This window comes from Buteo buteo, chromosome 1 (assembly GCF_964188355.1).
Source record: "Buteo buteo chromosome 1, bButBut1.hap1.1, whole genome shotgun sequence".
Classification (NCBI taxonomy): Eukaryota; Metazoa; Chordata; class Aves; order Accipitriformes; family Accipitridae; genus Buteo; species Buteo buteo.
Genome location: NC_134171.1, coordinates 3,010,338 through 3,022,547, shown reverse-complemented (window position 1 = coordinate 3,022,547; position 12,210 = coordinate 3,010,338). Strand labels below are relative to the sequence as shown.

Below are 12,210 nucleotides of genomic sequence, written 5' to 3'. Positions count from 1 at the left end.
GAAGGAAGGGTCGCCCACTTGTTCCCAAGGCAAGGAGAACCGCAGCCTCTCCCGGGACGAGGGGAAGGGGTGTCACTCTCAGCGGTGGTGTCTGGCAGGGGAGACAACGGCACGCATGGTTTCTGCCAGCCCCGAGAGGCAAGGGAAGCAAGGAACCTGAAATGGAGAGGCAGGAATTTGTCGGTCAGGCACTGAGCGAGAGGACGCGGCTCTACAGGATGCATTCGTGCCTCTCCGTGGCTTTCAGGGCCTCGTGCATGCTGGCGGCAGAGAGCCTCCGGTTGATGTTCCTGTACCTGCACCTCAGGAGGTTCCAGAAAGTAGTCCTCAAGTCTCGGTTAAAGAAAGCATAGATCAAGGGGTTGATGAGGGAGTTGGTGTATCCCAGCCAGAGCAGAGTCCTCTCCAGCCGCAGGGGCATGCAGCTGCAGCGGATGCCGCAGATGAAAGGCCGAGCCGTTGACATCAGGAAGAACGGCAGCCAGCAAAACGTGAACGCCCCCACGATAATGCCGAGGGTCCTGGCTGCTTTCTGCTCCCGTTTGAAGATGGAAATGTTTTTTCGGTCTTGCCGGAGCAGTTTGGAGAGCGTGGCGCATTCCTCTACCGCTTTGGTACGCTTGGAGCTGTGGTGGCTCCGGCTGGAGGTCTCCAGGCAGTAGACGCCCTCCTCTTCGTAGTGCTTGGGGAAGTTCATGAAGCGGTGCTTCTCGGCGCTGACCTTGGCGGCTTTGTAGATCCGGCTGTACATGACGAGCATCACCGCCATGGGGATGTAGAAGGCAACGCCCGTGGAGTAGACGGTGTACCCAAAATCCTGGCTGATGAGGCAGACTCTTTCCACGGTGACGTTCTTGGCCCAGCCAAAAAGAGGAGGAAGGGTGATGGAGGCGGATAGGAGCCAAACGATGAAGACCATCTTGGCCATCAGCTTCCCATTTTGTCTCACGGGGTACGTCAGCGGCCGAGTGATACCCAGATACCTGGAAAAAACGAGAAGAGTTGCAAAGGGTTAGGAGGGTGGCAAGGTGTGAGTGTTGTTGGGTGGTTTTCATTCCTAATCAGCTGTTAATGCCCTATCACAGGAGAATTTTGGCCCTGGAGGGGGGCAAGAAATGAATTCACCAAATGGAAATGTTCCCAGGGACGTGCAGCTGCAGTATTGTCTGTGAAACGCATTTCAGCTCTCTTGCCTAAATACCCCTTTTTGACTAGTCCCCTCTGCTTTCTTGCAACCACCCCATGCCTGACAAGAGGTGTCATTTAACTGCAGAGTGCAGTCCGAGCTCCACCTGGTTTCCTGGGGAATAAATATGCTTAAAAGAAAAGCTTAGTTTTCCCACCAGAACTAGTTTGTACAGAGAACATGCAACAACTTCCAGCCACGGCACGTAACTTACTCCAGACTGTTGCCCTCCCAGGGAAACACCCAGGAGTGGGGTGGGTGATCCGCAGAGTAATACTTGCACCAGGGTACATCAGGACTGACTCCAGATGAACAGATTCAAACTGGTGTTTAATGGGAAGTGGGAAGGGCAGCACCCCTCTCTTATTTGTCCAGGTAACTTGGGGCAGAAATACAACCTGCAGCTGAGATGCTCCTGAGGCAGCGTGCGAGCAAGGAGCGCTCTTGCCTTTGGGAAGACTGAAGGATGTGTCTGGATGGGCACAGAAAGCAACGCCGGTGATCGGGTGATGGACTCCGGTGCAAGTCAGCTGTTGACTCACACCTTCTTTCAGCCGCCGGACTGCGCGTTTGCATCTTGCAGCAGTGGCACCCATGGGAGACCACGGGACACCCCATCACTCCCCTCCCCATCCAGGCTGCAGTATTAGGACAAACCTACAGGTTCCTGCAACATCTACTGGAGAGGACCTCTGGAAACCAAGACAGAAGAGAGACAAACAGCTGGACCAGTCTGCTCCCTTTCATGGCCCTGAAGTGATGGTGTCCAGCCCTTCCTTGAGAGTAAAATGAAAGAAGCTCTGAGGAGGAGATCCCAAAAGCACGTGGTGACCCACCAATTCGTAAATCCTGATGCCTGGAGTTAGGACTTACCTTCTTAGCTTGGCTGAAAGGAGCTGGAGACTGCATCAACCATCAGCTCCTGGTTAGACTACAGGGTGTAATTTTGAACCATCCCCAGTCTTGACTGAGAGGGTTCATGTCACTAAGAAATTGTGTCCACTGTCAGTTGGTAAATTACAGTTGTAAACTAATAAATCAGGAGGGAGTTGGCCACTGTCAGCCAATGTTCCCACTGAAAATCCTCTGCCTGCTATTCAGTCTCAATCAATCCAGCAAAAACCTCCAGCTGGTCATATGGATTTCTTTTATGCTATAGCCTTTTTGATTAAAACTTGCCTGCTGTCAGGAATTTGTAGCCATTTTTAGACAGGATCACATCACCTCTCAATTGTTCTTGGATAAACTGTGTTAGTCCAGAGGGGCAGTGAGAACAGCAGCTGTATAAATACTTTTTGCTGAAAGGTGTTCAAGGGCAGAACAGGCTTTTCTGCCAAAAGGGAAAATTTCTGTAGAGAATTTTACCTCTGTTGTATCGTTATTTTTTTCTGACAATCAGTCTTATCGTAGGTGTTAGGAGATTTTTTTCTTCCCTGATTATTTCCTTTTTCCAGATCCTCCCCCAAGATTGGAAGATGATGGAAATAAAATAAAAAAAAATAATACAATTCCTCCTCCCCTCCCGAATACTAAATGAATTCAAAGCCCAAAGCATTCTCCCCTGACTCCCTGATAAAATGAATTTGAATTCATTCACTGAGTTATTCCCTTCCTGTTTTCCTCTGTATTTTCTTCAGCTGGCCTTCGTCACAAAAACCAAGCAAGACTTTCCGTGACCACCCATGGTGCTTGAACACCCAGCAGTGCCTATGAAGGAGAAGACCTGGGGAGATGGAGGTTGGACAGCAGGACAGGCTTTGGGTGCTGTTCTTCCAAAACATACTGTCTCCTCCTTCCTACCTGGGCTGAGCACAGCGAGAGGTGATGAGCCTGGCTGGGAGATCGGGTCTCAGAGAGATGGGTGGGAGCCGGCTGCCAAATATCCCTCCTGCTGTAGGAAGGGGCTATGGAGGGAGAACAAACTTGATGTCCTCCAGGCTGGGAGAAAACCATGCCCTGCTGTTGAATCTCCAAATTCAGCACCCAAAAATCACTCCTCTCTATATCCAAGCCGAGAACTTCGCAAACTAATATATGCTGTGTTGTGTGATATACTTTATTATGCTATTACCGGGTTTTCTTTAGAAGCCGATCCTCTCGGGATTTGCTGAAACTTCAAGGAATTTACACACTAGCAAAGCAAAATGCACAGTGACAAGATTTACAAAGCAGGCAAAGCTGACACATTTCATCTGTGGGTGCCTTGTGCAGTCGCTGCTGGAGGAAATGGGGCCGGTTTGAGGTCTTTGCTTATAATTTTGATGAGAGCAGGAAGACCTCAAAATAGGCCAGCATTTACAGCAGTGCGGGAGGCAAGATTGCACAGACATGCAATGAAATTCGAATCAAATGCTCTTGCTTTGATTCTTTTTTTTTTTTTTTTTTTTTTTGGTGCGTGTGCCTTGTTGTTAATCAAATTTAGTGGTAATCGGGTAACAAAAGCCAGTTCGCAGAGCAGCTTGTGTGCAATTTCTGTGGCTTTGCAGGACCCCTGCCGTGCAAAGCTGATTGTGTGGCCGCTCGTTCCTCGTGCGATAAACTCTTTCCACATTCTCACTTCCGCGGATGCGTGGGCAGCCCGAACCCTGACCACGGGGTGGGAGACCTGCCCCAGGCTGGGCTCCACCATCAACCCTACAGACAAGCCAATTCAGCACATTTATTCTACGCTCCACAGTAATTGTTGAATCCTTATCTCAGGGATTAAATAATAAAGAAAAACAAAGCCTCTCCAAGGTGCCCCTATCTCCATTCTGCAGCTGGTGAAACGGGAAAGGACAAAATCTCTGCTCACACAGGTTGGCTAAGCCCAAATGAGTCCAGAATTGGGGTTTCCCAGACCCTATTGTTTTACCACAATCCCATGCCTCCTCTGGGCCAAATTTAAGCTCCATACCTGAATTCCAAGCCGATGCTATTCCTGCCCCATCCTGCTGAAGGAGAGGGATCCTGCAGGTGGAGGATGCAAAGGGCAGCTGGAGGCTGCAGCTACCTGGGGCTTCATCTGCCCGTGCCCTAAACCAGGACTGGTGGGAGCATCCCAGGGATGCATCCCAGCTCGCTGGAGATACAATGCAGGGATTTACCTGGCCTGGGACACGTTCAGATGAAGGACACGGGAAAGGCAATCCAGCAAAATGCTGTGCAGGTTTCATCCCACCGACTCTTTTGCGAGGCATCCTTTTTACTGAGGATGGTGCCAATTCGGAGAATATAATCTGATTTTGGGTAGAAAATACTTGCCAGGCAGATGGGAAAGCCCCAGCAGGGCTGGCTGGGAAATGGATGGAGACTTTTTTCTCCACGAGGAAAACCTGAAGTGATACCTGGGGTTCGGGGAAGCTTCTTTAGTTAGCTGCTTGGCATTTTTATGGAGAGCTTCATCAAAAACTGGACAGCCAACAGGTTTTTTTTTTTTTTTTTTCTGTTGTTTTGTGACATTAAAGAATCTATAACACTGGCAGGCTTTTATGTATGAAAAATGTAAGAGAAAAATGGATGTTTCCAGCATTTTTCTTTTTTGATTTAAAGGAAAATCAATCAAATCTCCCTTTAGACAAGATCAGTTCTACCAGCTTCAATCAAGAGGCTTTTAGAAAGCGCTCTGCATTAATAATCAATAATAGCAGCCTACATTTTAATAGTACTCATCATCTTGGGCAAACCAAGCATCTTTCGTATGTAAGCTAACCAGAATGTGAGGACACTTCAGCCATCAATAAAAATGCAACCTCCTCTTTGGCAGAAACAGGCAGCTGCCTAACAGTGCTGACCAAGTTGGCATTCAGGACAGAACTAGAAGAGATATTTATACTTCCAAAAAGCACCAGTGCTGTTCCACTTCTTTCCTGCAGGGCAGGAGGAACAGCTCGCAACCATCACTGGGGGAAATTTCAGCGAAGGCCTCATTGAGAAGAACAACCATTTCATCTCTTTTGGAGCAGGTGTTTCAGGCTCTCTGCAAACTCAGCTACCCTTTTGCTTTAGCTTTGTGATTGGCTGTGCTTTATATCAGTATAGAAACTGAAAAGTGTGCTTTTGGAGATGGTTCCATCAGGGGTTAAGCAAAAATCCTGCCCATCCCAAGTTTGGGGAGAGGTGGAGATCCAAGCGTGGCCCTGGATCCGTGCTCTCCCTCAATCCACTCCATCAACTGCCTTGTGGGAGCAGTGAGGATGACGGGTTGATGTGGAGGAATGATGACCTATAGGATGCTCAAGATACTGCCCTGGGATAATTCACACAACTCACAGCCCCTTCCCGGGGACCCTGGAGGCAGAAAGCAGCAGGACGGTGCCCCAGTCACCCACTCCTCCTTTGTGCAGAGGATATCCCAATTATTCCCATTCCCTCTTCAAGCCCCAGCAGGGACTGAGCCCGCCAGCCCCCCTGCACTTGCAGCATACCCTTCCTCCCACCCAGAGCCGAGGTGGACACAACTGGAAGGATGACCCATCCCCTTCCCTCTGCCCTGCCAGTCCTCCTTCTGCTCAAATTACAACCTTTGCTCTTTTTCTCTTTTCCCGGCTAGAAATTCATCTCGAGCAATTGCCCTCTAGCTGCTCAACTTCCCCATCAGGGATTTGGGGGCAGGGTGTGAAGGTCTGGGAGCAAACAGGGATGCTGCAGCCCAGCCGAGCTCCCAGCACGGTGCAGTCCATGTGCAAACACACCTGAAGAACAAGCCCTTGCCAGAAGACTCAAGTTCTGTGGCAACCTCTTTTATCGCAGGTTTTTCCTCCGTCACCCTGCTGAGAGCTCTGAAGCAACCTGCTCCCTCCATCATTTCCTTTGCTGCAGCTCCTTTTTCCTCTCCGACTTCCAAAAAGGACGGTGGGGTTTGCATGGCCGGCAGCCGGAGAAGGTGCAGCGGAGGTGAGTAGGTGTTTGAGAGCCATGTGAGATGTGTCCCTGTGGGGTGGGATGGTTTTCCCTCCCTGCAGCTCAGCACTGGCAGCACGAGTTTTGCAGCAAGGACCTGAAGCTGCCCCACTCCTGGGCTCCTCTGAGCCTTGCCAAGCTCGTCGGGGTGAGCTGGGCAGAGACGGTCCCCTGGGGAGGTGGGGGGGTGCTGGAGACACAGAAAGTGTACCCACAAGTGCCTGCGGCATCACCCGGTTAAAAGAGATCCTCCTTGGCTCTAGGACCAGTGGGTGCAACTGAGAGCAGCCATAGGGCTGCTCCCATTTAAGCCACAGATTTCAGTTATGCAGATGCAACTCCTGTCCATTCCACACAGAGCAGTCTCCTCCCCGCTGCCTTCCCTACAGTCCTCAGCACCATCCAGGATTCAGCCTCAGCATGCCGGTGTCTGCACCTCCCCAGAAACATCCCGCCCGGTCCCATTTCAACAGGGAAAGACAAATCAACCTCAACCCCAGGCACCTGCCCGCACGGCATCCTCGGATTTTGGTCTGCTCACGGGAGTGGTGACATTGGGCGAGAGAGAAGTGATGAAGAAGTGGAATCAATTGCAATGAGTTTTGTGAAAGGCCTGTCCTATCTGTTTGCATGTTTGGAAGAGTCTTTGTCCAAGGGATGGGATGGGATCGGTGAGGAAGGGAAGGGAAGGGAAATTTTTAAAGCAAAGCCAATCTGATTAGTGTGTAGCTGCTCCCCTGCTCCTCACTCATCAAGAAGAAACATTGATATATTCCATTACTGCATTTAATCCCTTCCCTCTAACAGAGACAGGCTTCTGTCAGCTCTGAACACACCTGCTTTTTTTACGAACAGGCTTTTTATTAAAACAAAGCAAGTACAGCAGAAGAGTTGGACCTCTTCGTGGGGCCTGGGAGCGATTTTGCTTTCTAACCAGCAGCGCTGAGCTGATCAGGGCTGTGGAGCAAAAGGCAGCTCGTAGGGGAGCAGTGGCGGGGACCAGGGCTTCAGAGCAAGACTTGCTGTTTGCTTGCCGGGGGTTAAGATCAACCATCATCAACAGGATTTTCTCTGTCTTTTCTGCTTTGTCACCCCGTTTCACACCTGGGGAGGGTGACCAGGGAGGTGGCATAGCCGACTCATCTCGTCGGCTGTCTCCTTTCCCTGAGCTGCTTATCACAAACCAGCCCGGCTCAGCGGTGCCAGCGTAAACCCAAACCACCCCCCCGAGAAAGCCAGCGTGCACGTCAGATCTGGATCTGGCCCACCGGCTCATCAGCGCAATGTCCCTAATGACGCAGGCTGCTATAATTAGACCCACGGAGGTGCTGACTTGCCCGAGTCTTGCCGGTTTGCCAGACGGGCTTAGCCTTTCCCTCCCGACCCCGGGTGTGGGAGTTGAAGTCAGCAAATCCTCACAAATGCATGCCCTGTGCTAAACCAGGGTTTCTGGGGACTCGGGATGGGGTCGGGGAGTTGCCAACACCCTTAGCCAAGGCACAAGCCCAGGGAGCAGCAGAGCATCCTATAGGAATGGGCTCCAGAAGCCCCATAACCTGGATTTTCAAAGTGCATGTGGGGTGGGATTTTTTTTGTGTTTGTTTTCTTGAATAATTTTATGGTCCAGCCTCCTTCCTTGGAGAAGGTCAGGTCACGGGTCTATCCTCTGGGCTCTGTTCCTCAAGCCGAGGAAGAGCAATGTGAAGCGGCTGCCTAGAGGGGGAGGACTAAACAAGTAACTTAGAGAAGTTACTTGAGAACGCACCTTAAGCCCAGCTCTTCCAAAGAAACTGAGGCACCCAATTCCTACAGAAAGCCCTCCGCACCCGAAAGACACATGCAGAAGCATTGATCCAACCGGGAACATGATCCTAGTGGCCCTCAACCTCCAGAAACACCCTTATATTCAAGCCCACCCGAATACACGGAGGGTGCCTTGTCCTCCCTTACCTGTCCACGCTGATGATGCACAAGGTCATGATGGAGGCGGTGCAACACATAACGTCCATGGCGATAAACACGTTGCAAAAAACCTTCCCAAAGAGCCACTCTCCCCCCACCAGGTCTGTGATGGTCACGAAGGGCATGACAGCGAAGGCCACCGACAGATCGGCAGCTGCGAGGGACACCACCAGGTAGTTGGAGGGCTGCCGGAGCTTCTTGACGATGCACACAGAGATGATGACCAGCCCGTTGCCGGCGATGGTCATGAGGATGATGATGGAGAGCACCGCTCCGATGACCATCTTCTCAGTGTCCCCATAGAGCAAGATCTCCTCGCCGCAGTCGGTCGCGTTGGTGAGGTTGGAGGACGGCAGGTCTGGCTCGGCTGGGACGGAGGGTTCCTCAGTCATGAATGGATTCGGGAGCAATTTCTGAGCCGGGTGCTGCTGCTCTGCGTTCTCCACGAAGAGAAGATGGTGCTCCAGAAATCGCCCGGGGCTGACCCTTAGCAACATGCTCCGAGCTCACCGCGGCGGGCAACGGCACGAGTTTTCTCCCGGCGATGACACCTCCAGTGACAAACCGGAACATTTTGTTACAAACAGGCTGAGAAAATAAAACATCTCCCCCCCACCGCCCCCGGCTCTCGCCTCCCAAAGCTGTGGCTGGATCTCACGTGCTCAGCAAGAAGCCGCTTCCCAAGTCTGCTTAAAGACACGCAGTTTGCTGGAGGATGCTCAGAGAAAGCTCCTCTCCACTTTTATAGGGGCACAAGCTGCTCAGTCCGCCTGCAACGGCTCCTCATCGCCTGCGTGCTTTTCCACGAGCACGGAGAACAGCAGCGGATTGTAACTGCTCATGTTATTACGCGTCGCTGCCAAGCTGTGCTGCTGCTCTCGCGCTTCTCCCGTGCGTCCGTACCTTTAAATCCCATGCAACCACACGCGTGTTCTTGTATGTGGCTATCGCAGAGGGGTATGTGACAACACAAGCCGCAAACGCCAGCGCACGCATCACCCGCCGCATCTCCCGCATGCGTTAACGCGTAAACTTCAAAGCTGTGGCCGTAAATCCACGCACGTGGCGTGTAACGGCAACACGCGACCGTACGTACCCCCAGGAGCGCGGTGCGGAGCTGCGGATCCCAGTGGGAGAGTATCCATCCCATGCAGCACCCCCAGGGTATATACCACGCACGGTCAGGGCATCCCAACCCATGCCCGGAGCTGGGACTATCACCACCGCACACGTAGCGGAGATACACGGAGAGCAGCTACCGTGCTCCCACCCCGCCGGGTATTCACCCCTGTAAGTATTTCCCAGCCATCAACAGGGAAACTTTAAGGCAGGGCTCACCCCTATGCAGGGCTCCAAGCATCACGCACAACCTGCATCCTCTTCTTTCTCTTCCAAAGCCCTTTTTTTCCCCTTGAAGGGAGTTGTCTTTAAATCAAAGCAGGATTGCAACCCCTCCACCCTCCCCTCCCCTTCCCTTTTGCAGCTCCCCCCCATCCACCCCAGGCTGGGGTGATGGGGCTCCCAAATTTACCTGTGCTTAGGGGGTGAGACATCCTCCAAGCGAGCCCCTGCGAGCTCCGGGCAGGCAAGAAAGCAAAGAGCCACCTCCGGAGCATCCTTGTCCCCTCCCCGGTCCCTCCTCTCACCCTCCCCTCGCCTCCCCCCCGGGCAGGGACCCAGCTGGTCCCTGGCTCCTTCAAAGCCCCAGGGAAAAGCAAAAAGCAGGGAGGAGGGATTGGAGGGGTCCAGGTCGGGTCCTGCAGCCACCCCAGCCCTGCAGTGATGGGTTGGAGGGGGTGGGATGCGTGCGAGGATGTCGAGGGAAAGGCTGGAAGTTGAGGAGATGCTTTTGGAGGCAGTCCTGCGGTGCAGGCGCAGGAGGAGCAGGCTGAAACCCAGCAGGCAGGGTAAACAAGAGGGGTACACAGAAACGCTATTTCCAGAGCACTCTTCCCCCCCCCCCCCTTTTTTTTTTTTTTTTTTTTTTACAGGAAAGGGTTTCTTTCCCTGCTTCATGCATTTTTCCACACCCCCCCTCCGCTTGGAGGAGGTCCCATATTCATTCAGCTCCGCATTAAAGAGCAGCAAACAGCCAGGGAGAGGCAGATCCCTAAAGATGAGCCTTTCCCTTACCCTAGTAAAATCGAAACAGAGAGACTAAACAAACCAGGCAAGAGCATGTAGAGATCCATCTCCATCTCCCTCTCTGCCAAATGTTTCACGGGCGCTTTGGTGCTGGGATTGCCCCGGCACTTCAACCCAGGGCATCAGACAGCTGCTCTTCTCTCCTCCCGGGGTGAAAGAAGCGGAGCAGAGCCATCTCCTGCATCCTGCATCCCTCGGGGTGATGGGTGTTCAGCCAGGAAGGGTGCAGGCAAGCGGCTTCGGAGCTGTTTGCAGGCTCGGAAAGCGTATCCCACCACCCTGCCCCTTGCTAAGCACTTTGGGAGCGAGATAGGGACCTCCACCCCTGGTGCCACCAGCTCCATCACCCATCCCAGGGCTGTGCAAACACCCTGGCACCCTCCAGCCCTTCTAGGAACAGCACGGAGGGCTGATTATGGGGAAAAAAACCCCACCCACCTTTAAATCTCTGAGATGCAGAGCCCTGCATTGCCTCGGGTCAGGGTCAGCACCAACCCCAAGAGATTTTTTTTTGGAGGCAGATGTTCCCTGCAAAAGTACACCTGTAAGGAAGGCGCCGGCGAGCTAAAACAGGGCTGTTAAGGCTGTACTTAACACCAGGGTTTCTTCTTTGCTGCTCAAGCATCACGGCATGCGTGGGAGGCTGGCTAAAATAGCTTCCTCGCCAGGGCAGGGTGTGCTGAAGCTCCGGCTTTTTTACTCTTTGCATTATGAGTGGGGTTTTTTCAGCCCCTCAAGAGCGATGACATGCCAAGGTGGGATGGAGCTGATGATACACAAACACGACCTGCAAAGCCCAGTCCCTGTGCTACCTGGGGAGCGGGGGCTGCCTCAATAGCCAGTCTGAACTCCCCAATATTTGGCAGAAAAGTACACCCGGTATTTCCAAGTAGAAAGGAGGATCTGGAGAACTCCTTGCTGCAGGACCAAAGGATTCTGCAGCCTCAAACCCCAGACGAATTCACCCAAGAAAAAAAACCATTCCCTAAGGACCAGCTCTTACATGCCAAAGCAGTCTGTCGCCAGATGCCCGGAGAGTTTCAGTAAAACCATTTGCGCATGAGCTGCAAAATCCTGCCCTGCTTTTCACCTCTGGGACCGGGGTTTGGCTGGAAGGATACGGGGTGGAGAATGAGCAGGAGGTTTTTTTCCAGCTTCCCTGGAGGTTGCCTTTGGGAGAGTAACACGGCGAGCAGCTCCTGTGCATTAGCAAGGAGAGACAGGGAGGGATTTGTTTTTCTCTCGATGCGCTGCTGGGAATCAGCCGGCTTACGCGCAGCAGTCAAATTCATGTCCTGGCAGAGGGAGAAAAGAGAGAAGGTGCTTATAAAGGTGATGAACTTCATGGGCCCTTTGCTCTGGCCAATCACTTACACTACTTATGGCAGACCCTCAAAACCCTGCAATAGCTTCGGGGAGCAGATTTACCCTCCCTGTCTCCCATCCCAACCCCATTTTTGTAGGATACAAATTATACCTTCTGCCTTCCAAAATCCCTGTAGGGCTGAGGACTCCAGAGGAGGGTTTTTTTCTCCCCTTTCTAGGGGGAATGAGCTGCTCTGATAATTTGGGGTGCAGCAAAATCCCTGGAAAAACAAGGGCAGCGAGCTGCTGGCCAGCTCATGGGACATGCACTGAGCGGCTGGAGGGCACGTTCTCTGCACAGGCTGATTTTCTGGGAGGACAGAAGGGAAAATGCCAATTTTTGTGTGAAGGAAGGATTAAAAATAATAATTCTGCTCCCTAAAACTCTTAGTGAAGCACTTCTCCAGCTGCAGGTCATGATGACCTTGTTAAGGCACTTGGTCCTGGGGCATGCTAGGAAGTGTTAATTGCATTTAATAGCAATTAAGGGAGAAAGAAAATGGCCAGTGTGCCTTAGCTTAGCCGCTAACCATATCTTTCTCTCTTTGCCCGAGAAGAGAGCACAGGTTTGGAGGAGCAGGGATGTTGCTGGTGTGAGATGGATGAACCCCAAAGAAAATTGTCCTTGCAAAATAAATCTGAGAAGTTGAAGATGCAAAATAGCCAAATTT

At 52.1% G+C, this 12,210-nt stretch overlaps 1 protein-coding gene across 1 annotated transcript; it reads right to left on the bottom strand.

The window, feature by feature from the left end:
• Positions 1-211: 211 nt before the first annotated feature.
• Positions 212-8,526, bottom strand: LOC142036845 (5-hydroxytryptamine receptor 7-like). The gene is made up of 2 exons (XM_075040520.1): positions 8,018-8,526; positions 212-983 (listed from the first exon to the last, which is right to left on the bottom strand). The coding sequence occupies exons 1-2, from the start codon at positions 8,524-8,526 to the stop codon at positions 212-214; spliced, it is 1,281 nt and encodes a 426-aa protein (XP_074896621.1).
• Between the last annotated feature and the right edge of the window lie 3,684 nt (positions 8,527-12,210).

Coding starts and splice junctions, on each gene's coding strand:
- LOC142036845 (XM_075040520.1), bottom strand. CDS start 8,526: ATGTTGCTAAGGGTCAGCCCCGGGCGATTTCTGGAGCACCATCTTCTC. Junction 984..8,017: donor TGCATCATCAGCGTGGACAG/GTAAGGGAGGAC, acceptor CGTTTTTTCCAG/GTATCTGGGTATCACTCGGC.